Source organism: Panthera pardus, unplaced genomic scaffold, assembly GCF_024362965.1.
Source record: "Panthera pardus isolate Hobbes unplaced genomic scaffold, ASM2436296v1 HiC_scaffold_24, whole genome shotgun sequence".
Classification (NCBI taxonomy): domain Eukaryota; kingdom Metazoa; phylum Chordata; class Mammalia; order Carnivora; family Felidae; genus Panthera; species Panthera pardus.
In genome coordinates this window covers 76,427,003-76,454,021 of record NW_026526810.1, presented here as the reverse complement: position 1 = coordinate 76,454,021, position 27,019 = coordinate 76,427,003, and the positions used below count along the sequence as shown (strand labels likewise).

Genomic DNA, 27,019 nt, shown 5'->3' with positions numbered 1-27,019 from the left:
AATAACCCTTGTTAGGGCAGTAACTTAACTTCTCTGTGCCTCAGTTCTCCTTGCATACAAAATGAAAGCTACAAGAAATTCTCATGAAAATATTAATTGTTTAACATTATTGTTTTGAGAGTTTCAATTCAACAAAATAGGGAGGGAATCGAGTGTAGAAGGCCTTAAATGCTTGGCTGAGGAGTTGGACTTTAATGTAACAAAGATGTGTAAAGATTATTGAACAGGGTAGCAGCATTATCATCAATGTTTGTGTGTTAGGAGGAAAACTAGCAGCAGTATGTAGAATGGAGGAAAGAGGTGGAAATAAGAAAAGTTAGGAGAGTATTGCAAAGGTCAAACAGATACTGAGGGTAATTGCTGTGGAAGGGAGGAGAGGGACGAGTGGGAGATTTAAGAGATAACACAGAAAATCAATTATAAATGTAACGATTTGTTACTAAATGGTGTGATGAGTGAGGGAGAAGAAGGAAGGATTTGTATAGGACTTTGAGGCTTCTGGTCTGAAAATTTAAAGATGCTGATGCCATTAAGTGACTGGAAGCACAAGGATAGCTTGGGTGTGTGCTTGTGTGTAAAGGTGACATGAGGCAAAGGTTTAGGAATAATTTGTCTCATCTTTTGGATTGGACACCCACGTGGTGCCATCCGGCTGGACAGTTAGAGTGGATCTGGAGGCACTTGTTCATACAAATGAAAGGAATACTCTTGTAACGCAAACAACTCATTTTTATAGTGCTCAACCATTAGTGCCCCAAACCCTGAGGTTATTACCTCATCAACAGTAAACGCTTGATTACAGCTGACTGTGTGAAGGCCCTTAGTTCTCACAGTTTCTATGGGCAAAATATTAATTGTGATTAATTATCGTGTGGCATAATACAAAGACAAGATGATTTATTGTGGCTTCTGGAGAGCGCTTGCTTGGTTTTTTCACTGCAGCCCTCGGGGAAAGGGAACTGGACAGCTCCCCGGGTGGCATTGGGCTCCTTCCGGGTCAGAGCCGGCCAGCTGAGACCTGCCAGCAGCCATGTGGGTCTGGGCCTTTGGGGCCTTTCCGACTAGGGTGCTTCGACCTTGGGCGGAGGGCCCTGCCTTCCTTTTTCCTACCGCTCATGGCCCCCGGCCCTCGGCTCCAGGGCGGGGCGGAGCGGGCTGCTCCGAGGCCCCGCCCCCGCCTGCCGCCACCAGCCCCGCCCCTCCCGCTGCTGCCGGCTCTCTCTCCGGCCCCGCGGTGCGGTGCGCGCCTGCGCTGGCCCTCGACTCGGAGCAGCCATGATGGTGGGTGTTCTCAGCGGCGCCGAGCCCCGGGCGCGCGGTGGGGGCGGCGGGCGCGGGGCGGGCGCGGGGGCCGCGCCGGCCTGGCACTAATGTCTCCCTTTGTGTCTCCCCAACTCCATCTTCTCCCCCGGTGTGCCGGGCCCGGCAACCCCGCAGGAAGGCCTGGACGACGGCCCCGACTTCCTCTCGGAGGAGGACCGCGGAGTAAGTTCTGCCTCCTTCTCGCTGACGGGACCCTCCCGCCCCCGTCTTGGCCCCCGGGTGTGGTACCCGGAAGGGTCCCGGGTCCCACGGCCCCTTTCCCCCGCCGTCCTCCTTTCGGTTTCCTCGCTGCACCGCGCCCCGCCCTCCTGCAGCCCTTCCTCCCTCGGGGCCGCTCCGTTCTGATTTCCCGAGGACCCAGGACCGCTTGCTTGCCCCTGACTCAGACCCTCCGTTGGACCTCCTCCACCGCTTGGGTCGGGACAGGTGGGGAAGTGGAGGTGGAGGCCGGAGCTGGATCCCTCCGTCCTCTCACCCTCGACACTTTCGGGGCTGTGAAAACCCATTCTCAGATCTTCTGGCGGCACCTTCTTGTGGACCTCCAACCCGCTGCCGCCCACCCTTCTCTCCTAAAACAGACATAGTACAAGCTTTTTCTAAATTACCCATTTGCAAGGAATTTCACTGTCGCGGAACCTTAACTCTTCTCCAGTATCCTGCCAGATTTTGCAAAGTGCTGGAAGCTCACGGTATCTTTACGTTTCTTACTGTCCAAAAAATACATCTTTTGCAGAGTTCCCTTGGTGGTAGTTTGAGGCCAATTGCATGCCACTTAAGAAAGGGCCTCCAGGCCTCCGATTCCTCCCTCCCACTCTCCCCCCCCCCCTCCCCCATTTGCCTTGGCTGAAGGGTGTAATCTGTATAGTGCCTTGTACAAGTGAGCACTTGAAAAATATTGATGTATGATGATTGCAGCTCAGCAAGGTTCCTTGGTTCCATTACATTTAACAGACTGCACTTCAGTTTTCCATTTGCCTTTACTTATTCATGTTAGATGATGTGGGGGACCCATCAGTTAGTTGATTTTTGGCAGGTGATAAAATATTCTTGAAGGATATTATTATTGTTTTTTAAATACAAGCTGAGGTAGTATTAACTGATGAGCTTTATAAAGCTTTCAAATGATAAAAAGGATGCAGAGGGGGCTGCATACTTTTATAAATGATGTTTTAATAAATTTCTCAGTTTACACAAAAGCATCATTTAGAATTTCTAGTTAGTGTGAAAGCATCATACGTATGGATTTCTGGTTGTTTTAAATGTTTATTTATTGATTGATTTTGAGAGTGAGGGGCAGAGAGAGAGAGAGAGAGAGAGAGAGAGAGCATTGTAAGCAGGCTCCACACTCAGCATGGAGCCCAAAGCCTGGCTTGATCCCACCACCCTGGGATTATGACTTAAGCCAAAATCAAGAGTCGGATGCCCACCCAACTGAGCCACCCAGGCGTCTGTAGATTTCTGGTTATTTCTAAAAAAAAAAATTAGTTTCTAATGAATTTTTAAAAAACTGTGTGTGTATATGCATCTTCTGGGATAAGGCAGTGGAGTTAGATAGATGGTCACTTATAGATTACATTTAGGATTTTAAAATAGGGGAAACCACTAGAGTTGTGTAACGAAAGGAGATGAATTGATTATAGTCCAATTAAACTGATTTTTCTAAATATAAAGCAGTTGGCATTCTTTGTTTAGATAACTTTGTGTCTAATTTTTGTGGTCTACCAGAAAAAGCAAACAGGATTTGCTTTCCTATAAAATCTGACTAATGTTGAGTAAAAATATTAATTTTTTTGAGTATTTATGTTGATATGAAAAGTATTTTCTGGTTAATATTCACGTTCACTGCCTTATGCCTTTGGTACGATTTGTTTATGAAATTGGAAGCACTTACGTAATGTGGCCAAAAACTTTTTTCATGTATTCCAAAATTAAAGGAAAAGGGAGACAAAGAGGATGCCTGACGAGGAGATTTTTGTAGAATTTTAGAGATGAAAATTTTAATATGAAAGTGGAAAAAACATTACCATGAATTACAAAGCATTTGGAATGTCATGGTGAATATGTATATATGTCTAGTTCTTCCTTATTTTTGTCCTGTGGAACTGGATAAATCATAGTAATAATTATAGGTGTGCACTGTGTTAAGTACTGTATAAGCATTGTTTCATTATATCCTCTCATCATCTTTGTGAAACTTAGTATTCGCCTTTTACAGATGAAAAATCTGAACCTTGGAGAAACTAAGTGGTCTGAGGTCACACAACCAATGAGTGGGAGAGGTGGACTTTAAACCATGTTTCTGATGCCAGAACCAGTACAAGTATTTCTCAGAGTGGCCTTGAAACACTTGCTTCAGAATCACCTGAGGTGTTTGGAAAACAAAACAAAAGTTTCTGGGTTCTGCCCTCCTGAAGCAGGGAAAAGGACAGATAACTACTTTTTTTTATATCTCTTGTTTCTTTTTCTTCTTTTTTTAATCCGAGTGTAATTGACATACACTACTTTTTCTTTCTTTTTTTTTTTAAATTTAAATCCAAGTTAGTTAACATATGGTGTAATAATGATTTCAGGAATAGAATTTAGTGATTCATCACTTACATATAACACCCCGTGCTCATCCCACCAAGTGCCCTCCTTAATACCCCTCGCCCATTTAGCCCATCCCCCCACCCACAACCCCTCCAGCAGCCCTCAGTTTGTTCTCTGTATTTGAGTCTGTTGTGGTTTGTCTCCCTTTCTTTTTATATTATTCTTGCTTCCCTTCCCTTATGTTCATCTGTTTTGTATTTTAAATTTCACATGAGTGAAATCATATGATATTTGTCTTTCTCTGACTGACTCATTTCACTTAGCATAATACCCTCCACTTCCATCCACGTTGTTGCAAATGGCAAGATTTCATTCTTTTTGATCGCTGAGTAATATTCCATTGTGTGTGTGTGTGTGTGTGTGTGTGTGTGTGTGTGTGTATACACACACCACATCTTTATCCATATAACTGTCAGTGGACATTTGGGCTCTTTCCATACTTTGGCTGTTGTCGATAGTGCTGCTATAAACATTGGATGCATGTGCCCTTTTGAATCAACATTTTTGTATCCGTTGGATAAATACCTAGTAGTGCAATTGCTGGGTTGTAGGGTAGTTCTATTTTTAATTTTTTGAGGAACCTTCCTACTGTTTTCCAGAGTGGCTGCACCAGTTTGTATTCCTGCCAGCAGTGCAAAAGGTTCCTCTTTCTCTGCATCCTCACCAACATCTGCTGTTGCCTGAGTTGTTAATCTTAGCCATTCTGACAGGTGTGAGATGGTTTCTCATTATGGTTTTGATTTGTAGTTCCTTGCTGATTGAGGTTGAGTATTTTTTTCACATGTCTGTTGGCCATCTGGATGTCTTCTTTGGAGAAGTGTCTATTCATGTCATTTGCCCATTTCTTCACTGGATTATTTGTTTTTTGGGGTGTTGATTTTGATAAGTTTGTTACAGATTTTGGGTACTAACCCTTTATTTGATATGTCATTTGCAAATATCATCTTCCATTCATCGGTTGCCTTTTAGTTTTGTTGATTGTTTCCTTTACTGTGCAGAGGCTTTTTATCTTGATAAGGTCCCAATAGTTCATTTTTGCTTTTGTTTCCCTTGCATCTGGAAACCTGTCTAGTAAGAAGTTGCTGTGGGTGAGGTCAAAGAAGTTGTTGGCTGTTTTCTCCTCTAGGATTCTGATGGCTTCCTGTCTTACGTTTAGGTCTTTCATCCATTTTGAGTTTATTTTTGTGTATGGTGTAAGAAAGTGGTCTAGGTTCATTCTTCTGCATGTCCCTGTTCAGTTTTCCCAATGCTGTTTGCTGAAGACTGTCTTTTCCATTGGGTATTCTTTCCCACTTTGTCAAAGATTAGTTGGCCATATGTTTGTGGGTCCATTTCTGGGTTTTCTGCTCTGTTCCATTGATCTGTGTGTCTGTTTTTGTGCCAGTACCATGCTGTCTTGATGATTACAGCTTTGTAATAGAGCTTGAAGTCCAGAATTGTGATGCCTAAGCAGCTTTGGTTTTCTTTTTCAGGATTGCTTTGGCTATTCAGGGTCTTTGCTGGTTCCATACAGATTTTAGGATTGTTTGTTCTAGCTCTGGACATATACTACTTTTTCAGCAAGCATCCAAGAAGTTTCTGTTGGGCACTGAACTTTGATTATAGCTACACAGTTATCCTGCTATTTCCTCATAAGAACAGAAATATCTAGCCTGTTTAAATTTCCTTATATTGTGTTTGTCCTGATAGAAATAGGTTGTCATTAGAATTTTAAGCATTGTAATTTTAGTTTAGGTTATCTTGTTCAGCTTTTTTTTTTTTTTTAATTTTTTTTTTTTTTTTAACGTTTATTTATTTTTGAGACAGAGAGAGACAAAGCATGAACGGGGGAGGGTCAGAGAGAGGGAGACACAGTATCTAAAACAGGCTCCAGGCTCTGAGCTGTCAGCACAGAGCCCGACGCGGGGCTCGAACTCACGGACCGCGAGATCATGACCTGAGCCGAAGTCGGCCGCTTAACCAACTGAGCCACCCAGGCGCCCCTTGTTCAGCCTTTTAAGAATGAGAGTCTTGGGGCGCGTGGGTGGCTCAGTCGGTTGAGTGTCCGACTTCGGCTCAGGTCATGATCTCACGATCCGTGAGTTTGAGCCCCGCGTCGGGCTCTGTGCTGACAGCTCAGAGCCTGGAGCCCGTTTCAGATTCTGTGTCTCCCTCTCTCTCTGCCCTTCCCCGTTCATGCTCTGTCTCTCTCTGTCTCAAAAATAAATAAACGTTAAAAAAAAAAAAAAAAAAGAATGAGAGTCTTGATAGAGAAAAAGCATGAAGTGCATATATTGATAGGAATTTTGATATGAATCACAGATTCAAAAATAATGCAAGCATTTCATACAGAGCAGCAAGTAGGCAAAGTTAAAGTCAGTATTTTAAAATACATTTTTAGGGGTGCATAGGTTGCTCAGTCAGTTAAGTGTCCAACTCTTGATTTCAGCTTGGGTCATGATCTCACGGTTCGTGGGTTCAAGCCCTGCTATTGGGCTCCGTGCAGAAAATGCAGAGCCTGCTTGGGATTCTTTCTCCCACTCTCTCTTCCCCTTCCCCACTCATGTGCTCACTCTCTCTCTCTTTCAAAATAAATAAACTTAAGAAAAATAAGTAATAAAACACATTTTTAAGCAGCCTTAAATTTTCATGATGATATTTGGAACAGAAGAGAATCTTACAGCCTTAAGAAAATACTGTTTTATGAGTAACTTAAAAAGCAGGCTTTAAAAAATACACAGTATTGAAAAATACTGGCCATCCTGTAGCCATACCTCTACATAATAGGCTATTTTTTCCCCAAAATGAAAGACAGTAACATATTATTTAGTAAACAAATGAGCCCTTTGAACTGGACACATTTTGCTCTGATGTGCTTGTGCTTGTTAAATAAGAGCAGTGGGTGCCAGTGTGATGGCATAATTCTTAGCATTTGATTTTAGTTCTAAATAAAATGTTTATTGTTTTCAGCATTACTCCAGGTGGAGTAACTACAGCTCTCCTAGACTCCTAGTCTTACTCCTCCCCCTCTATTCCTTATCTTCGTTAATGTTATCATTTTCCATGTGCAGGCAAAGAACCTGAATCATCCTTCATTTCCATATTAGTATAATCACTGAGGCCAGTTAATTTCATCTCAAAAATATTGTTTATCCCATCTTTCATTTGTATGGCCCCACTTAATGTCCTTGCTGTTTCTTGCCTGGATTGTAGCAATTCCTGTCATTGGTCTGTGTCTCCTGTCTGTCTGCCTTCCAATCCAGCCTTGTTAAGTATTTCAAGTTACCTAATTAAAATGACTAAATCATATAATGCCACTAGTTAAAAGTACTTACTTGGACCCAGTTCTTTTGCAGTAAGGTTCAAACTCCTTACACAAGCATTAAACACCATTCATGACACTTTTAGTCTGGCTTATTTCTCAGTATGTCCTTCCCACACATACACACTCTAGACATACTCTAGTCCATTTGTCATTGCCCAGGCACCTCTGCACTTTAATGTCTGCTTTACGCATGCTTTTTAATGTAGAGTGGCTTTTTTTTCTTCACATTTTTTTTTTCCACTTGAAATTTGACTTGCTTTTGAAGACTTGGCCAGATGTTTGCATTTTCTTTTGTACCTACATAACAGTTTGAATACACTCCACATTTATTGATAGTTGTTTTAGATAAAAATGTGACATCGATTCTATTGGCAGAGGAGAAGAAGATGAATGTTGGCAGAAGAAAAAGAAAGTTTCCGCCCTAAGACCATCACACTGTAGTGACAGACTTATGATAAAGTGCCATGGGAGTACAAAGGAGAGAGTGTTTACCTTTGAGAGAAGGGGAAGTAGTGAGGACATAATGATAGCTGCATGCCAATGTAGCATTTACTCTGTGCCGGCTACTTTCCATATATTAACTCAATTCTCAAACCCCTGTTAAGTAGTTGCTACTATTCTTTGGAAAGGAGAACTGAAGTTCAGAGACATTAAATAGCTTGTCCAAGGTTTTAACAGAGCTGGATTCAGACTCAGCCAGTCAAGCTGCAGGTCTGGCACTCTTAGCCACTATGCTATTACCTAAATGAACTAAGCCTTAAATGTTGAGCAGGAATTTTGTAGGCTCTCAGGAAGAGGAAGGCTTGCCAGCAGAGTGAATAGCATGAGTAAATAATTTGGTTCTACTTGGAGTACTTGTTCTTACAGGAAGCAGGGGCAGATATGGGACAAGGGCAGATATGTACAGATTAAGTGTAAGGTGCATAATAATTAAAATTCCAGTCAGTGTGAAGTCCTGAGGGATTTTAAGCTGGGAAAGGCCTATGCCTAGATGAAAATAGCATTGTAGATAACTGATGTGGAGGGTGGATTGATCCTTCCTTTCATAAAGCAGAGAAATCAGTTAACAGGCCGTTGCAACAGTCCAGATGAAAAATGATGAAGGTATAACTAAGGCAGTGAAATAGGGGATGAAGGAAGGGACATAGCAAAGAGATGTTTAGGAGATAGATTTAACAGGGCATAGTGACTGAATAAGTACATGGGCTGGGCAAAGGAAAAAGAAAATGAGGAATGCAGGAGAGAGAAACAGAAGGTTAGATAATATGTTTGGTTTCATATATGTTGTATTTGAAGTGCCTATAAGGCATTTAATCCCTTTCCTGCCAAACTAGAATGTAAGATCTGTAAGGATGAGGATTGTGTCTTCACTGCTCTATCCCTAGCACCTAGGACAGTGGTTTGTACATTGAAGGCATTTATTTGTTAATAAGTGAATACATCCAGGTGGGTATGTCTAGTTGGTAGGGTGAAAGTATAATTGGGAACTTAGAATAAGAGGTCTGAGTTGATGATACAAATTTCGGAGTTATAGTCAAGGACGACTGAGATTGCCCAGGCTAGATAGCACTGTAGAAACCAACATTTAAGGGTTATAGAGAAGAAATGGATCGATTGACAGGGCTGAGAGAGGTAGGAAGAGTATGAGAGAAGTCCCCAGAAGGTGAGAGAGTTTAAAGGAAGTAGACAGAATGATCACCAAGGCAAAATACTCCAGAGAAGTCAAGAACACTAAAAAGTATTGGATTTGGAAATTAGGTGCTCAGTGTGTGAAGGGTTTGTGGGACCGAGGCTAACTTGACTAGAAGAGCAGTATATGAACAGGTTGTGGAGCAGACAGGATGATTAAATGCTCAGGTGGGCAGACAATTCTGCCCTCCATACCACTTATGAGAAAGTGGAGATGATGAGGCTAGAAGAGTTTATTGATGGGTCTAAGGAAAAAACAGCTGCTAGTGTTTATTTCTTTGGGATGTGGGAAACAAAGTCACTTGTTGAGAGTGGGCGTGGAAATATAGATGGTTGAGGTAGTAAAAGTTTGGTGTAGTTGCTGAAAGGAATCAGAAGGGGGAGCTGAACAGATCTTTCCAGGAGTGTTGAGTGGTTTTAAGAGCCTAATGCAATTTGAAGACCATTAATTTGTATTAGACCAGTTGTGACTTCTCTAGCCACACTCAGCAGCTCAGAAAGCAAAGATGATTGTTGAATTGATCCTGAGTGTGGGAATTTGCAAGCCAAGTATGGCAGAAAGAGCAATGAGAATTGTTAGGACCAGTAAGAAAAGTATTGGAGTGATACACCATGCAGTGGGGTGGAAGAGGAGGGAAGTAGAGAAAGGGGTAACAGACTGGAGATACATGGAAAGGTCACAGGACAGGAGGTATTGATAAGGTTAAATTGTACACATAGTAAAAACTGGTAAGGAAAAGAGAATAGGAAACACTTAATTTTTGTGTTTTATTACATAAAGTTGATTTGTGTTCCTCACTACAGATTTCTTGAAGGCAAGGCTTTTTGTTCACCTTATATATTCCATAATACCTAGGACTGTTGTTTGAATATACTTTTAAGTTTGTTAAAAAGTTTATTAAATAAATGTGTATTAGTATATTGTGTAAAGAGTAAAGTGTTGTATTTGTACACTTGTACATTTGTATTAACTTTGACTTAGAGGGAATGCAGAGGTGAACACCATTAGTACTTCCCTCCCTACTAATACCCTAGTAATATTTTATTGTGTCTGATATGGTATGTGAGAGGAAGTCTGCTTGCAAATGCCAGCTGTAACTTTATCTATCCACATACAGCAAGCAGTTCAAAGTGTAAACGCAGAGAGTTGATGGTTGAATTGATACTAATTATGGGAATTTGCAAACCAGGTATAGTATATGAGAGAAAATCTGGCTGCAAATGCCAATTTCCAGAAAATGTATATATAATCAAGCATTGATTTGACTGCTCAGTATAAGATGTACAGTAATAATAAAAATGATGTATTAACAGGACTTCCAAAATCATATTTGTGCTAGGAGTTAAATAAATTTAAAATTTGGCCTGAATTCGTGAGCCTAATGAAATTTACTTCTGTCTCAGGGGTGTTCTGTTGATTATACTCTTAATTACAGTTTCTTAGCCCAGTTATGGTTACCACCTTTCTTTCTACTCTTCTCTACATTCAATAAATATTTATTGAGGTCCACCACTGGGAATATAGCAATGAACAAAATAAAAATCTGTGTCCTTACAGAGCTGACATTATAGTTATGGAGGACTGTTAAAAAAATAAAATATAGTAGATGGTAAACAAGTACTATGAAAAAAATGAGGTGTGGGGTGCATGAGTAGCTCAGTCAGGTAGGCATCAAACTCTGGATTTTGGCTCAGGTCATGATCTCAAGGTGTTGTGGGATTGAGCCCTGAGTCAGGCTCTGCACTGACAGCACCTAACCTGCTTGGGATTCTCTCTCTCCCTCTTCTCCTTTCCCCCACTTGTGCACATGCTCGCTCTCTCTCTCTCAAAATAAATAAATATTGGGGTGCCTGGGTGGCTCATTCGATTAAGTATCCGACTTCAGCTCAGGCCATGATCTTGAGGTTTGTGAGTTCAAGCCTCATATCGTGCTCTCTGCTGGCTTTCTGCTGGCTCTCCACTGTTAGTACAGAGCCTACTTCAGATCTTCTGTCTCCCTCTCTCTCTCTGTCCCTCCCCTGCTCTCTCTCAAATAAATAAACAATAAGTTAAATAAACAAATATTTTTAAAGGGGGGATAGGGATTTGTTTGGGGGTGGAGGGGAGTTGAGTTGCAGTCTTAGGGTTGCCAGGAAAGGCTTTCTTGAAAAGGTGACATTTTGGTAAATAACTTGAAGGAAATGAAGGAGTGAGTCATGCAGATAGACACCTGGGGGCAGAATGTTCCAGTAGAGGGATCAGTGAGTGCAATGACTCCTGAGGTGGCAGCATGCTTCTGTATTTAAGGGGCAACAAAGAGGCCATATGGCAGGGCTGCAGTTAGCCAGAGGAATAATAGATTAGCCTGAGAGATGATGTCTGATGCAGACTTTGTAGGGCCTGGTGGACTTTGGCTTTTCTCCAAGTAGGGACCTCTAGGTTTTGAGCTGAGGAATGATTTTTAGTTTAATAGGATTATAAGGAATAGATTAAAGACGGAAAAGGACAGGGGCGCCTGGATGGCTCGGTCGGTTGGGTGTCTGACTTCGGCTCAGGTCATGATCTCACGGTCTGTGAGCTCTAGCCCCGCGTCGGGCTCTGTGCTGACAGCTCGGAGCCTGGAGCCTGTTTTGGATTCTGTGCCTCCCTCTCTCTCTGCCCCTCCCCTGTTCATGCTCTGTCTCTCTCTGTCTCAAAAATAAATAAATGTTAAAAAAATTTTTTAAAAAAGATCGAAAAGGACAGAAGCAAGACACCAGTTGGGAGGCTATACAGTAGTCAGTTATTTTCCTTTTCTTCCTTCTTCCATCCATCCATCTCTATACATTTGCTTTTCTGGCAAAAGATGAACAACTAATTTTTTAGAAGTGTTCTAAAGTAGATATTTTATAGTAAATGAGTCAGTATAGTAAACTAGTAGTGAATGTTTTCTTTACTAAAAATTACATGTGGAAAATTAATCAGCAATAGGACAGTGTCTTCCAAATTATCTTTTTAATGGTACTGTATTTATGTTGCTTAATCCATTTGCTCTGTCTTGTCTTTTTCTTGACCATGACACTAATGTTTAACCTAGCCAGTCTTTGACAAAAGACTGCAAAGTTTGTCAGCCCAGATGAGGATGAAACTGGTGAATGTAGTCTAATGAGAATTTCTTCACTTACCTCACTAATTTCAAAAAGTTAATTAAATGTTGATGAATCATAAGTTGTTTGCTTTCACTCTTTCCCTTATTAAAAACTAACATTAACTTTTCTCTAAAAAAAGAATACATGCCTGAAAAATGTTGTGTATATTTTATGAAATTAATATTAAATTTACAATAAAAATTTATCAAATCTAAGGCACAATTGACTGGAAGGTATACTTTATATGCCACTAAGAAAGAAAAAAGATTGCCAATTAAACTGGAATTTGTCATCAGTTATAAGGCATTCCTATTTCAGATGTTAAAATGTGCAAAGTATGCATCTAGAATTGATGAAATAATAGCAGATTAGCTTTCATTGGAAATTTTGTATTTGTGTAGGGGATGATTTCATTTATTGGCTGGCTTTTCCATTACACATCTTAGTTATTAGAAACAGGGCTTAAAACAAAACAAAACAAAACACCCTGATGTGTGTGAAGCAAATCTATTGTCAAACAAAATATTCCTTTTTGTCTCCTTTTCTCTGTAAGCTCGGAAATGGAAAAAAAAATTGAGATGTGAAACTGATATTTTGAATCTAGTATGAAAAATAAATTAAAGGAGTCACAATCTCAGCATCAGCAGTTTGCTGTGACCCTGTTTATGTATGATTCATGCGCTTTTCCTGAGATCAGTTCTAGAACATACTTGGTAAAAGAATGAAAAAGACAAATGATAGATTGGATTAATAGCTGTAAGACCGTATGTGAAGGACTACAAGCTTTCGTAAGGCATACAAAAGAATTTATAGAAGAGTTAGAAAAAAAAGTAGAAACGTAAAAGTAATGGGAATTTCTGGGGATGATTGTGGTCATGATTACAGGCGTGTAACCTGTGTATTTGTCAAAACTCTTCAAATTATATACTTAAAACCTGTGTTTCGTTGTATGTAAGGTATACCTGAAAAGAGAGAATCCAAGAACAAAAGCAGTAAATACATAAGAATATTTGTTATCAAAAAAAGTTACAATTTAAAAAAGCCAAGCGTTGTGCTATCAGAAAAAAGGAGGCAAGTATATTTGATATACAGAGATAAGGAAATGGAAGAAAGAAATAATTGGGAATAACTTTGAATTGGAAGAATAAATAACAGCTATTCAGATGTAGAAATCCTGAAAATTGATAATGCAACAGTTAAAATAAATCTGGAAATTAAAATGTACATACAGATATAACACCTGGGAACAATGTTTTATATAATCATTAAAAACAAAATATTAGCAGTTGAGTTGAAGTTTTCAAAGATTGTAAAGGCAAAGACAACCCTGTAAGTCTAGGCTAGGGTTTCCAAACACAGTTTTTAAGGCTATTCCCTGATGATTGTTTTGATAAACCTGTGATCAGGCCGGGGGTTCTGTATTTTTAACAAGTACCCAGGTTGATGCCTGTCAGTTGTATTTGGGAAATGCTTGACAAGGCAGAGAAAACATAAGAAAAGCCAAGATTATTATTCCAAAAATCGTAATGATAAATTTATTAATTTCCTGTGGCTGCTCTAACAAATTACTACAAATCTGATCACTGAATACAGCAGAAATGTATTGTCTCACAGTTCTGTAGGCCGGAAGTCCGAAAACAGGATCACTGAACTGAAATCAAGGTGTCAGCAGGGCCATGCTCCCTGGGATTCTAGGGAAGAATTTGTTGCTTGTCCCTTCTGGTTTCTGGTGGCTGCCAGCAAACCTTAGCTTGTGGCTGGATCACTCTAATCTCTGCATCCATAGTCCTGTTGCCCTCCCCTTTGTCTGTGTCTAATCTCTTTGCACCTCTTATAAGGATATCTGTAACTGCATTTAAGGCCCATTTGGGAAATCCAGGATAATCTCCCCATCTCAAGATCCTTAATTTAATCACACCTGCAGAGCCTTTTTTTTTTTTTTTGGCCATATAAGGTAATGTCCACAGGTTCCAGATATTTGGATGTGCATGTTTTGGGGGGAACCATTATTCACTCTACCACAATAAGCATCTTAAAAGTGTCCTGATTGTGAGTAAAGAGAAAAAAGGAAACACTTCTTTTTTTTTTTTCCTTTTAATGTTTGTTTATTTATTTGTTTGTTTATTTGAGAGAGAAACCCCAAGCAGGCTCCACACTGTCAGCCCAGAGCCAAATGTGGGGCTCAATACCACTCAATAAACCATGAAATCATGGCCTGAGCTGAAATCAAGAGTCAGACGCTTAACTGACTAAGCCACCCAGGTGCCCCTCAAGGCAACTCTTAATTTCATTTCTTTTATCAGACAATGGTTACATATAGCATTGAGTACAATAACAAATTTTTAAATAATTTATGTAAGGTTATAGTATAAACTTTAAAAAAGATGATTACTGATGAAATTTAACTTAATATAAACTTAAGTTACCTATAAAGTTTTTACTAAAGGCCATCAGAGATAGTACTACATAATTTAAGTGTTTGGTTTTTTTTTAAGTTTATTTATTTATTTTGAGAGAGAGAGGATCTCAAGCAGGTTCTGAGCTTTCAGCACAATCTCCAAGAGTAGGGCACTTAAACAACAGAGCCATTCAGGCACCCCAGTACCATGTAATTTATTTTTTTGTTAAAAATGTTTTTGATGTTTATTTTTGAAAGAGCACGAGCAGGGGAAGGGCAAAGTGAGAGAGAGACAGAGAGAGAGAGAATCCAAAGCAGGCTCAACATGGGGTTTGAACTCCTGAACCACGAGATCATGACCTAAACTAAAGTTGGACGCTCAACTGACTGAGCCACCAAGGCACCCCTGTAATGGTCTTTATCTTTTAAAAACAGGTCTACTCAATCTAGAACCAATAGTACAGAAGTGAAATGTTACTTTTGTTCATTACTAATGGAAGTTAAACAACTATTTAATGAAAAAATTCCTAAAATTAATATTTTAATAGATCATGGGATTTCCATTTTAAGGGGGCTCCCCACCATTTGTAAAAGTAATGCATGCATATTGTGGACAATTGGGACAATGAAGGAATATATAAAGAAAATCCACTGATGGTCACATTTTGTTATATTTCCTATAAGCCTTTTATGTGTGCATTTTTTTTTAAGTTTGTTTATTTTGAGAGAGAAAGAGAAAAATGCGAGCGAGGGAGGGGCAGAGAGAGAGAGGGACAGAAAGAATCCCAAGCAGGCTCCATGCTGTCAGCATAGAGCCCGATGCAGGGCTCGATCTCACAAACCGTGAAACCATGACCTGAGCTGAAATCAAGAGTTGGACACCAACTGAGCTACCTAGGTGCCCCTGCACTTTTAAATATATGACTGGGGTCATAAACAATTCTGCTTCCAGCATTTTTTTCCTTTTACATTGTAATTAAAATTTGAAATGCTGATGATTAGGTGAGATTCCCAAAGTAAGACCTGGGTTTTACAATTGGAGTATTTGAAGCAGGCTGGGTGGTTAATTAGACTTTAAATATTTCATATCTTTGCAGCTGGCTAAGACTTTATTTTCATCTTTTAGTGTGTTTGATTTTTTTTATAGGTTTCCAAATTAGTCAAACATTTTAGAATGCATATTTGTTTAAAGGGGAAGAATATAGATGAAATTTAAGAATTATAAATATGGTAAGAATTAGAATTATGCCTGGCTGGCTCAGTCAGAGCATGTGACTCTTGATCTTGGGATTGTGAGTTGGAGCCCCACGTTGGTGATAGAGTTTACTTTAAAAAAAAAAAAGGCGGGGGGGTGCCTGGATGGCTCAGTTGGTTAAGATTTTAATTAAGGTCATGATCTCACAGTTCATGAGTTTGAGCCACGTGTCAGGCTCCTCCCCCGCTCAAGTGCACACAAGCTCTCTCTCTCAAATAAACTTAAAAAAAAGAATTATAGAGAAGTCTTCTCATAGACTAGTAAATGGAAGCACTACATAGAGAACGTATTCAATCATTTAAGTATATTAAAGCTTGTAGAGTAAAATGTGAGATTTAATTCCTACACAGGAGGTAGTTATTGAGTATTATGTTGCCATTTTTTAGCACTATAAATATGTTATATGTAATATATTTAATAGTTTCATTGTAAATTCCTGAACTAAAATAAGCAATAAAGTTAAAATTATTAGCCTTTTCATTATTTTTCTTGTTCTAAAAGGTAGATACTTTCCTTAATTTTAGGACACTTGAATGTTAATGGACCATCTTCTTGGAAAATAGTTTATTTTATGTATTTATTTCTTTCAAACAAAAGGTCCTGCATATTTATTACTGAGTCATCTTACTGGTGCAGAAGCATAGTAACAGAGAAAAATCATTTTTCTAGTAAAACATGTTTATTGTTGAGGTGGTAGTGATGTTTACAGAGTGATAGAATACAAGTATGTAACCTTCATGCAGCATAAATATATATGTCATCTCATGTGCTATCCATTCTAGAGCAGCTTGGTTCTTCTCCAGTGGCTCCTCTTGGAGTTGTACCTGATTTTATTACCAGTTTTCATCCGAATTCACTGGGGAATGGGATGATTCTGCTTTTGTTTCTTGGCCACGTTTTTTTGTTTTGTTTTGTTTTGTTTTTTTTGTTTTAATCTTTATTTATTTTTGAGAGAAAGAGAGACAGAATGTGAATGGGGGAGGGGCAGAGAGAGAGGGAGACACAGAATCCGAAGCAGGCTCCAGGCTCCAGGCTCCAAGCTGTCAGCACAGAGCCCGACGTAGGGCTCAAACTCACAAAACATGAGATCATGAACTGAGACGAAGTCGGACACTTAACTGACTGAGCCACCCAGGCACCCCTGTTTCTTGGCCACATTTTAAGCGTGATTCTGCAAGTTTTGTGAGAAGACCCAAATCAGAGTATATTAATGTGCGGAGATGGGATTCAAACCCAGGTCATCCAAGCTCCTAGGCTAGGGTACCTTCCAGACTTCCCTGCTGCTACCCATGGTAAGAAGCAGTTAACTTCACACACCACAATGACAAAGAAGAGGAGAGAGAAAAAATAGTTTACTTTTTGAGTGAAATTATAATGAATAATGGTTAGCCCATTGACTCATACAAAGCGTAGTTGAATACTATAGAATGAAAAATTGATTAAGATAATAACATACCCAAATAACCTGCCCTTCAAAATATGTATGTAGTTCTAATGAACTTGAGTACTTTTTTAGATTTAAGATTATTTTGTTTTGTTTTGTTTTGTTTTTGCATTGTGTTAATGTCTGAGAAAAGAATGAGATTCTATAAATGCCCATAGGATTTTTATTAAGGTATTATCTTTTTCTAGCTTAAAGCAATAAATGTAGATCTTCAAAGTGATGCTGCTCTGCAAGTGGACATTTCTGATGCTCTGAGTGAGAGAGATAAAGTAAAATTCACTGTTCACACAAAGGTAAATGTGATTTTGTACTTGTACTATTTTAGCTATTTATTGTGCAGATGTTATATATGTGATAATATATTGACTGGAACTTTGGTTTTGAACATAATTAGAAGTAAACTATATTTTAGTTTATAAGCTACTGCTTTTATTGTAACAGTTTTAAGGAAATGTACTTGTTAAATTTTTTTTAAATTTTTTAAGTTTATTTATTTATTTAGAGAGTATCCGTGAGGGAGGGAGGGAGGGGCAGAGAAAGAGGGAGAGAGAGAGAATCCCAAGCAGGCTTTGGGCACGCAGGGCTCCATCCCACAAATTGTGAGATCATGACCTGAGCCAAAGTCAGGAGTTAGACACTTAACCAACTGAGCCATCCAGGTGCCCCAGGGAAATGTACTTTTTTTTTAAAAAATGCACTTTTTAAAGACTAACATTTACGAATTACTCACAAAACCTAGGTGTAATGCAGGTTTAATTTTCTTTAGACTTCTATTAATATCTTTCATCATTCTTGTTTTCAATTTTGTTTTGTTCTTTCAGTTAATTAAATTACTGTCTTACAAATTATTTTCTTCTTGGATTTCAGTTTTTAGGCATATTTTCAGACTGTAGATCTATTTTTCTTTGAATAGTTGAGTTTGATATATATTAGTAAGATAACTTTTAAATGGTGGTAGCAGTATAAGTATAATAAGTCTGTCAAATTATTTTCTCAAACATCCCAGGATAATTTTGTCTGATGTCTCCGAGTTTTCATAATAGAGTTTAAAAGTGCTGATAATCTTTCGCATGAGACTAATTTACAAAAATAAGATTAAAAATATTTACTAAAAGCCTTTTAGTGCAATTTTGATTTTTATTCAAGAGAATCTCTGTCTTTGCAGAGTTCGTTGCCAAATTTTAAACAAAATGAGTTTTCTGTTGTTCGACAACATGAAGAATTTATCTGGCTTCATGATTCCTTCGTTGAAAATGAAGACTATGCAGGTTATATTGTGAGTATTGGGGTTCCATTTTAATCCCATTTTCTAGGAGCTTTTTAGGTACTTTATTATGTGTTAAATTTTTAGTGAACTGGTGTAATTTTTTTAAATTGCCAATTAGAAGACACAATGTACGATCACCTTTTATCCTAAATTGCCTAGTTTGAAAGTGTGGAGTTATGGCTATGTTATGCTCCTTCATTTAAATTTAAATTCTTATTGTTTACTGGAAGTGAAATGGGTTTTTCCTAGGGATTAATTAAGGGGATGTTACAAACCATACTGGTTTTGAACACTTAGGTAGACAAATACTTAGAGTTGGAGGTACCTTAAGAAGTCATCTAATCTAAGTATGTACCAGATGTTGTGCCTTAGCCATTGTCCACACTCAGATTCCTGAAATTTAGTTTCATTTGATATCCTTGAAATTATCCTGACTTGATTCTTTCTCCATCCTTGTGCTACTTCTTCTCAGTCATTTGCTTTTTCTTTGTGTAACTCGAAATTTGGTTGACCGCTGGCCGTACATTTTTTTCTTTTTTTTCTTTAAAAAAAAATTACCAGTTTATATAAAGGATACAACCAGACAGCCCAAAGGAAGAGATGCATAGGACAAGGTACAGGGATTGGGGTTGGGGCATAACTTTCATGCCCTCTCCAGGTATACCACCTTCCACCTCCGTAGCATGTCAGTGTGTTCACCAAACTGGAAACTCCTTCTTCTTCTCTTCCCATCTTATTTCCACCTTTTCTTCCTCATCTTGTCTAATGGCATTTTCTTACTACAATTTCCTTCTATAGACTAAACACTCCTCAAAGATCAAGACCATCTTTACTTGTTTTTTTTAATATTTTTTTTATTATTACATTATATGTTAACTAACTTGGATGTAAATCTTAAAAAATAATAAAAATGATAAGTAAAAAAATACTTAATCACATATAAAAAAAGTTTGTTTTTGTGTTTGTTTTTTTTTTTCAAATTATTTTAGCTAGCAGGAACAGGGAAGAGGAGCAGAGAGAGAGAGAGAGAGAGAGAGAGAGAGAGAGAATCTTAAGCAGAGTCTATGCTCAGCACAGAGCCCGACACAGCGCTTGACCCTATCACACTGAGATCATGACCTGAGCCAAAATCAAGAGCCAGATGCTCAACCAATTCAGCCACCCAGGACCCAGGCACCCTAAGATAGATAGATAGGTAGATAGGTAGATAGATAGATAGATAGATAGATAGATAGATAGATAATTAATTACTTATTTTGGAGAGAATGCAGGTGGGGGAGGAGCAGGGAGAGGGGGACAGAGGATCTGAAGCGAGCTCTGTGCTGACAGGCTGACAGCAGCAAGTCCGACGTGGGGCTCAAACTCACGAACCTTGAGATCATGACCTGAGCCAAAGTCGGATGCTCAACTGACTGAGCCACCCAGGTGCCCCTATTTATTTATTTTTAGTGTTTATTTATTTTGAGAGAACATACATATGAGAAAAGGAGGGGCAGAGAGAGAGGTAGAGAGAATCTTAAGCCGGCTCCATGCTCAGGAGCCCAGCGAGGGGCTCAGTCTCACAGCTGCAAGATCACAATCTGAGCCAATATCAAGAGTCAGACGTTTGACTGAGCCACCCAGGCCCCTGCTCCAAGATTTTATTTATTTATTTATTTATTTTTAACGTTTTATTTATTTTTGAGACAGGGAGAGACAGAGCATGAACAGGGGAGGGTCAGAGAGAGGGAGACACAGAATCTGAAACAGGCTCCAGGCTCTGAGCTGTCAGCACAGAGCCCGACGCGGGGCTCGAACTCACGGACCGCGAGATCATGACCTGAGCTGAAGTCGGCCGCTTAACCGACTGAGCCACCCAGGCGCCCCTCCAAGATTTTATTTTTAAGTGATCTCTACACCCAGCATGGGGCTTGAGCTCACAACCCCAAGATTAGGAGTCGCATACTCTACCAACTGAGTCAGCCAGGCACCCAAGACCATGTCTTGTTTATCTTTATATGCACATTGTTCAGTATCATGTCTGGTGCATAGTAGATGTGAATATGTGCTTAGCTGTACTTGATGCTTCCTTCCCTATTGCTTTCCTCAAGCATAAATAACTCTTTTCTTGTATTCATTCTTTAACTTTTCCTCTACTTATCTTTTCTTCTTGCTTTCTTTGCTTCCCATCATTTTCCCTTAACAATTCTTATTTGTAAGCCCTTCCTTTTAAGGTAAACTTTTTTCTTCTATCCTTCCCTTGAAAGGTATGTCTCTTCTAGATACTATATTTTTACTTAAGATAAGTATTTACTCACTCCCTTACTGTGAGTGAATGGAATGAGGTTAGTCATTAATCTCTGTTTTGTTGTCTTGGTTTTAAGTCCGTGCTGTATGCTTCTGGTGCACTCCTCCAATTAAGGAACCCTTTTTAACGTCCCTTGCTGGATTGTACTGTTGGCATCCATGAATTTAAGAAACATAGAATAGCATAAAGCTACTATGAATTCATTAATTTAAAAATATATGTTTGTATTTGATCAAACTATTTACATACTTCTGAAAATTGGTATGCATATTAATTTAGTGTATAGTCAGAGCTTAATGTGTTTATACATTTGAAGACTCTAGGTTGCCACATAGGAATCTGCAGATTAAAGTTTGGGAACTACTGTTCTAATACTAGAAAATAGTGCTCTGCCATATTTCTTCATTGTGCAAAGGACCTAATCAAATTTTCTAACCTGAATTGAGATATTCCTGGTGCCGTGTTCATTCAAGATGTCTTTAGCTCTCCCAGACACAGTCTTTTATGGTAGCAGTAGTACAGTTGCTGTGAAAACTAAAAGTCTTTAAAATTAGTGATTTGGTTTTCTTACAGATCCCACCAGCACCACCAAGACCTGACTTTGATGCTTCAAGGGAAAAACTACAGAAGCTTGGAGAAGGAGAAGGGTCCATGACAAAGGAAGAATTCACAAAGATGAAACAGGAACTGGAAGCGTATGTGATTTTTGTTGTTGGTTTTGTTAATTGTGCTTATTTTAATGCCTTTTTTCTGTGCTCTCTGATATCCCATCCTTTTAATCATTTCACCACAGTGACCCTTTCTGAAAGATGCAGGTTTAAGCCAAACAACCAGTTTTAATGATCATGATCAGAGCCTACAGGAAAATTATAGAATAATTGTCTACATTGTAAAATTCTTTAAATTAATGTTTTAAATAGACTCTGAAAATTGAAAATGGGGGGTCCAAAACTTTATTTAAAAATAGTAGAAAGGGAAATAGGACTTTTTGAAGCAGAATATAAGTTGTTTTGGTTTTTATCTACAAGGCCTTAGTCATTGCCAACCTGGTTTTCTTTTTTCGATGTGTGCATACTACCCAAACTTCTGTTTTCTGTTTCTCATAGAAATATGCACCGAGCAACTCTGCACATACTCTGTTTTCTTTTTTAAAAAGTGTGTGTGTGTGTGTGTGTGTGTGTGTGTGCGCGCGCGCGTGCATGTGTGTGCACGCGTGCACCTGTCTAAATGGCGGTGTCTGTGTTTAATTTTTGCCCTCTTTCTGCCTATGGCTTCTGGCTAAGGGGAAAAGAATAGGAGCAAAGTAAAAAGAGAATAGTTTTAAAATGTTTTTCATTAAATGATTATTAGTTTCACATATACTAGAAATGCATTAAATCTTTGAAAAAACTGGAGATAACTTCTGTTTTGCGTTTAGCATATTTGCTGAAAATGCAGAATCTTTCCCTTCTTATTAGACATTTGAAGTAATTTTAGATTTACAGGATATCGTTTTCTGTATTTTGAGAGCAGTACAAGTAAACACTTTCCCTTGTATCATCATCACCTCCATCACTCTTTTTCTGATCATTTCTCCTCTTCATTCATTTCCTTTTCTCCTCTTCCACTTAGTTTCAGTTTTTAAGCATATATGCACCTGGCTACTAGACTCCTCTTCAGAATGCTAAACTCGTTTGACAAGATAAATTAGCAAAGTAGATCTTTTTTGTCAAAGTGTAAGGTGACATATTTTAAGATTTTTGTCCATGCTGGGTGCAAGCAATAGTCTGAGAGACAGAGATACATACTTTTATAGTTATAAGACTGAAAACTGGAAATTAGCAGAGCACATTAATATTAAAGAATCTGTGGTTTTCCAGTGGCCCTGATCATGATTCTTTTGTGGTCTGGTTAGGGGTTGGATAACAGAGAACCTTGGGTTTATTCTACTGCTACCTCCATCCTCTGCATCCTTCTTTTTTGTCTTCACTGAATGACTACCCTCACAGAGATCAAACTTCTCCCAACATTGGTCCTGCTGGTTTGCTGGTATGTAAAATTTATCCTCCTTGCACGTAGTTGAAGCAAGAATATTGGGCCTTTTCCTTGAGTGTTTCTTTTTTCAAACTGACGTATATTACTATATGATCACTGTGATTCACTGATGAAATTAAAATATTTTAAACATAATTTTCCAATGTAATGACAAAAATTAGTCTCTCTGTGGTGTGCTTTTTTTCTTGTGTGTTTGGGTCATTAGATGAAAATAATTATTAATGTTGAAAATATGCTTACTGAGGTTTGAGTTTAGATTTTTTTTTGTACACAGGTATTTAAAAGCAGTAATTATCGAGAAATTGATCCATAAAGATTGTATCAAATAATTTGTAGTGTACTTTCTCTGGAGCTGAAAACAAACACCCCTATAGTTATCTTTAACATCAACTTGCATAGGAAGAAAAGTTCATAAAACTTAAAAATATTAACATTTAAATATAATAAATACTATTAACTAGCATGAAGTCTTTTCAGAGCTGGATTTTATACATTTTATTAACAGTTCAACTAAAACCTTTGTTTACATGGATTATATATTTGTATCTTTAATTTTGCATTTAGAATAATTTGGAGTATTTGTTGAAAACTGTTACAGACTATTTTCTAGTTGATGCAGTGTTTTACCTTTAATTATGTGTATTGTTTCTAGTGAATATTTGGCAATATTCAAGAAGACTGTTGCAATGCATGAAGTGTTCCTATGTCGTGTGGCAGCACATCCTATTTTGAGAAAAGACTTAAATTTCCATGTCTTCTTGGAATATAATCAAGATGTGAGTATTGATTAAAGCAGTAATCAAGGTTTATTTTTAGAGTCACTGTAAAAGGCAGGGAGTAGTTAGAAAAAACCCTTTTTTTGTAATGTTCTTATTTTTCAAGGTAGTGTAAAATGACATTTTTTTTTTAGTGGTAATAGAGTATTTCAATACAACTAGAGAAGAAATGAAGAAATTGAAGAAATGAGGCTAAATCATGTTACTGCATGGGACATTGATTTTCATCTTGAATTGTGAACCTCTTAAGAAATAGGATTATCAACTTGATTGTTTCCTAAATTTGAGTTTGAAGTTTTCTGAAATTCCAGGGAGGTGCTTGAGCTAAAGAATTCTAGATTACTTTAGGGTTAATCATTGCCTTTTGATCTGTTTAACTGACCTTTTTCAGTGCCAATTGCTCCTAATCTTCCTCCTTCCCTGCCTGAAAACTCTGTTACAGTGCAAATAGAAAAATTGATGTGGTTGAGCTTTAAAGATTTCTTCATTCATAATACTGGCAAAAGTTTTTTTAATGGATAGGTGATACAGATCTTGGGATTTATATTTGAATGACAAGATTAACTCATTTTAGCAGAAAATAAATGTAGCATAGTGCTTATTTGCTTATAAGTTGACATCAAGATCAAAGAATTTTATGTATATAAATTTGCCCTTCTGGTTTGGTTTTAGTAGACATGACAATAAAATATCCTAAGTCTAGCAATAGAGAGAACACATTTTTTTGAAAGGGTATGAAGTAATTCAGGATCACAGAAACAGCATTTTAAGCCTGGATACTTTCACAAGTGTAAATATGGTATGTGATACTGGCATGTGGTCGTTTACAACTAGGAACTGTAAAAAATTCTGGCTATGTCATGAATTATAGAAGCTGAAAATAACTTGTGACTGGGTTGCCAAAGAACACATGATAGAATGCTGTCATCACTTTTTTTACTTTTATGTGTTTGTTTTTGCTTAACCTTATTCATGGCCTTGGCCAAAACCTTAATAATAATTGGTAGAGCAGCTTAGGCATACAGTGAGTATTATCAGTGCAAGGCCACTTGAGCTAGAGGAGCCTCATGCTCTGTGTACTCTGTCCCCTCGCCAAATCCCTTAGTACTATCTGAAATTATATGTCTGTATTTTAAATTTTTATGTATTTATTATCTGTCCTCTCTACTAAAATGTAAGCTCTCTGAAAGCAAGGCTTGAATTTTACACCATTGTATCCTCACTGCTTTAGAATAATGGCTGACAATTAAGATGTAAAATAAGTATTTGTTAAAATGATAAGTGAAAGATTATTGATTGTTTCCCAGTTGTGGTGATGGTTTTTTAACTTTTTTTTTTAATTTAAATTTCATAGTTAACATACAGTGCAATATTGGTTTCAGGAGTAGAATTCAGTGATTTATTACTTACGTACAACACCCAGTGCTCATCCCAACAAGTGCCCTCCTTAGTACCTATCATTCATCTAGCCCATCTCCCACCCACCTCCCTCTGTCAACCCAGTTTGTTCTCTGTCATTAAGAGTCTCTTGTGGTTTGTTTCCCTCACTTTTCTTTCCCCCCCCCCTTCCCATATGTTCATCTGTTTTGTTTCTTATATTTCACATAGAAGTGAAATCATATGGGATTTGTCATTCTCTGGTTGACTTATTTCACTTAACATAATATATGCTAGCTCCATCCACATCATTGCACATGGCCAGATTTCATTCTTTTTGATGGCTGAGTAATATTCCATTGTATATATGTACCACATCTTCTTTATCCATTCATAAATTGATGGACATTTGGGCTCTCTCCATAGTTTGGCTATTGTTGATAATGCTATAGACATTGGGGTGCATGTACCCCTTCGAATCTGTATTTTTGTATCCTTTGGGTAAATACCTAATAGTGCAATTGCTGGATCATAGGGTAGTTCTATTTTTAGTTTCTTGAGGAACCTCCATACTATTCTCCAGAGTGACTGCACCAGTTTGCATTCCCACCAACAGTGCAAGAGAGTTTACCCCTTTCTCTGCATGCTTGCCAGCACTTGCTGTTTCTTATGTTGTTAATTTTAGCCATTCTGACAGGTGTAAAGTGGTATTTCATCATGGTTTTGATTTGTATTTCCCTGATGATAAGTGATGGTGATCATCTTTTATATGTCTGTTAGCCATCTGGATGTCTTCTTTGGAAAAGTGTCTGTTCATGTCTTCTGCCCATTTCCTCACTAGATTATTTGTTTTTTGGGTGTTGAATTTGGTAAGTTCTTTATGGATTTTGGATACTAAGCCTTTATCTGATATGTCATTTGCAGATATCTTCTCCCATTCTGTAGGCTATCTTTTAGTTTTGTTGGTTGTTTCCTTTGCTGTGCAGGAGGCTTTTAAGTTTATTTTTGAAAGAGAGAGAAAACATCAGCAGGGGAGGGGCAGAGAGAGAAGGGGAGAGTGAATCCCAAGCAGGCTCCACACTCAGCATAGAGCCCCATGCAGGGCTCGATCCAACCATCAGATCAGGACCTGAGGTGAAATCAAGGGTCTGACACTTAACCGACTGAGCCACCTAGGTGCCCCAGAAGCTTTTTATTTAAGGAAGTCCTAATAGTTCATGTTTGCTTTTGTTTTCCTTAACTTTGGCAATGTGTCTAGTAAGAAGTTGCTCTGGCTAAGGTCAGAGAAGTTGCTGCCTGTGTTTTATTCTAGGAATTTGATGGTTTCCTATTGCACATTTAGGTCTTTCATCCATTTTGAATTTATTTTTGTGTATGGTGTAATAAAGTGGTCCAGGTTCATTCTTCTGCATGTTGCTGTCCACTTTTCCCAACACCATTTGTTGAAGAAACTGTCTTTTTTTCATTGGATTTCTTTCCTGCTTTGTCGAAGATTAGTTGACCATATAGTTGTGGGTCCATTTCTGGGTTTTCTGTTCTGTTCCACTGATCTATGGATCTGTTTCTGTGCCAGTACCATACTATCTCGATGACTACAGTTTTGTAATATAGTTTGAAATCTGGAATCGTGATGCCTCCAGTTTTGTTTTTCTTTTTTGGATTGCTTTGGCTATCAGGGTCTTTTGTGGTCCCATACAGATTTTAGGATTGTTTGTTCTAGCTCTGCGAAAAATGCTGGTGGTATTTTGATAGGGATTGCATTAAATGTGTGGATTGCTTTGGGTAGTATTGACATTTTAACGGTGTTCTTCCAATCCATGAGCATGGAATGCTCTTCCATTTGTTAGTGTCCTCTTCAATTTCTGTCATAAGTGTTTTATAGTTTTCAGAGTACAGATCTTTTACCTCTTTAGTTAGGTTTATTTTCCTAGGTATGTTTTTGGTGCAGTTCCAAATGGAATCAATTCCTTGATTTCTTTTTCTGCTGCTTCGTTATCAATGTATAAAAATGCAACAGATTTCTGCATGTTGATTTTATGTCTTGTGACTTTGCTGAATTCATGTATTAGTTCTAGCAATTTTTTGGTGAAGTCTTTCAGATTTTCTACATAGAGTATCATGTGAAAGTTTGACTTCCTCCTTGCTGATTTGGGTGCCTTTTCTTTTTG

At 38.3% G+C, this 27,019-nt stretch overlaps 1 protein-coding gene across 1 annotated transcript in view; it reads left to right on the top strand.

Annotated features, from left to right (window-relative positions):
- The first annotated feature begins 1,065 nt into the window (after positions 1-1,065).
- SNX6 (sorting nexin 6) overlaps positions 1,066-27,019 on the top strand; it is a 60,200-nt gene continuing 34,246 nt past the window's right edge. Inside the window, exons 1-6 of the mRNA XM_019426177.2 lie at positions 1,066-1,281; positions 1,438-1,485; positions 17,299-17,403; positions 18,276-18,386; positions 21,238-21,359; positions 23,351-23,474. Of these exons, the coding sequence (XP_019281722.1) occupies positions 1,276-1,281; positions 1,438-1,485; positions 17,299-17,403; positions 18,276-18,386; positions 21,238-21,359; positions 23,351-23,474 (516 nt within the window). The 5' untranslated portion in view covers positions 1,066-1,275. The remainder of the gene's footprint in view (positions 1,282-1,437; positions 1,486-17,298; positions 17,404-18,275; positions 18,387-21,237; positions 21,360-23,350; positions 23,475-27,019) is intronic.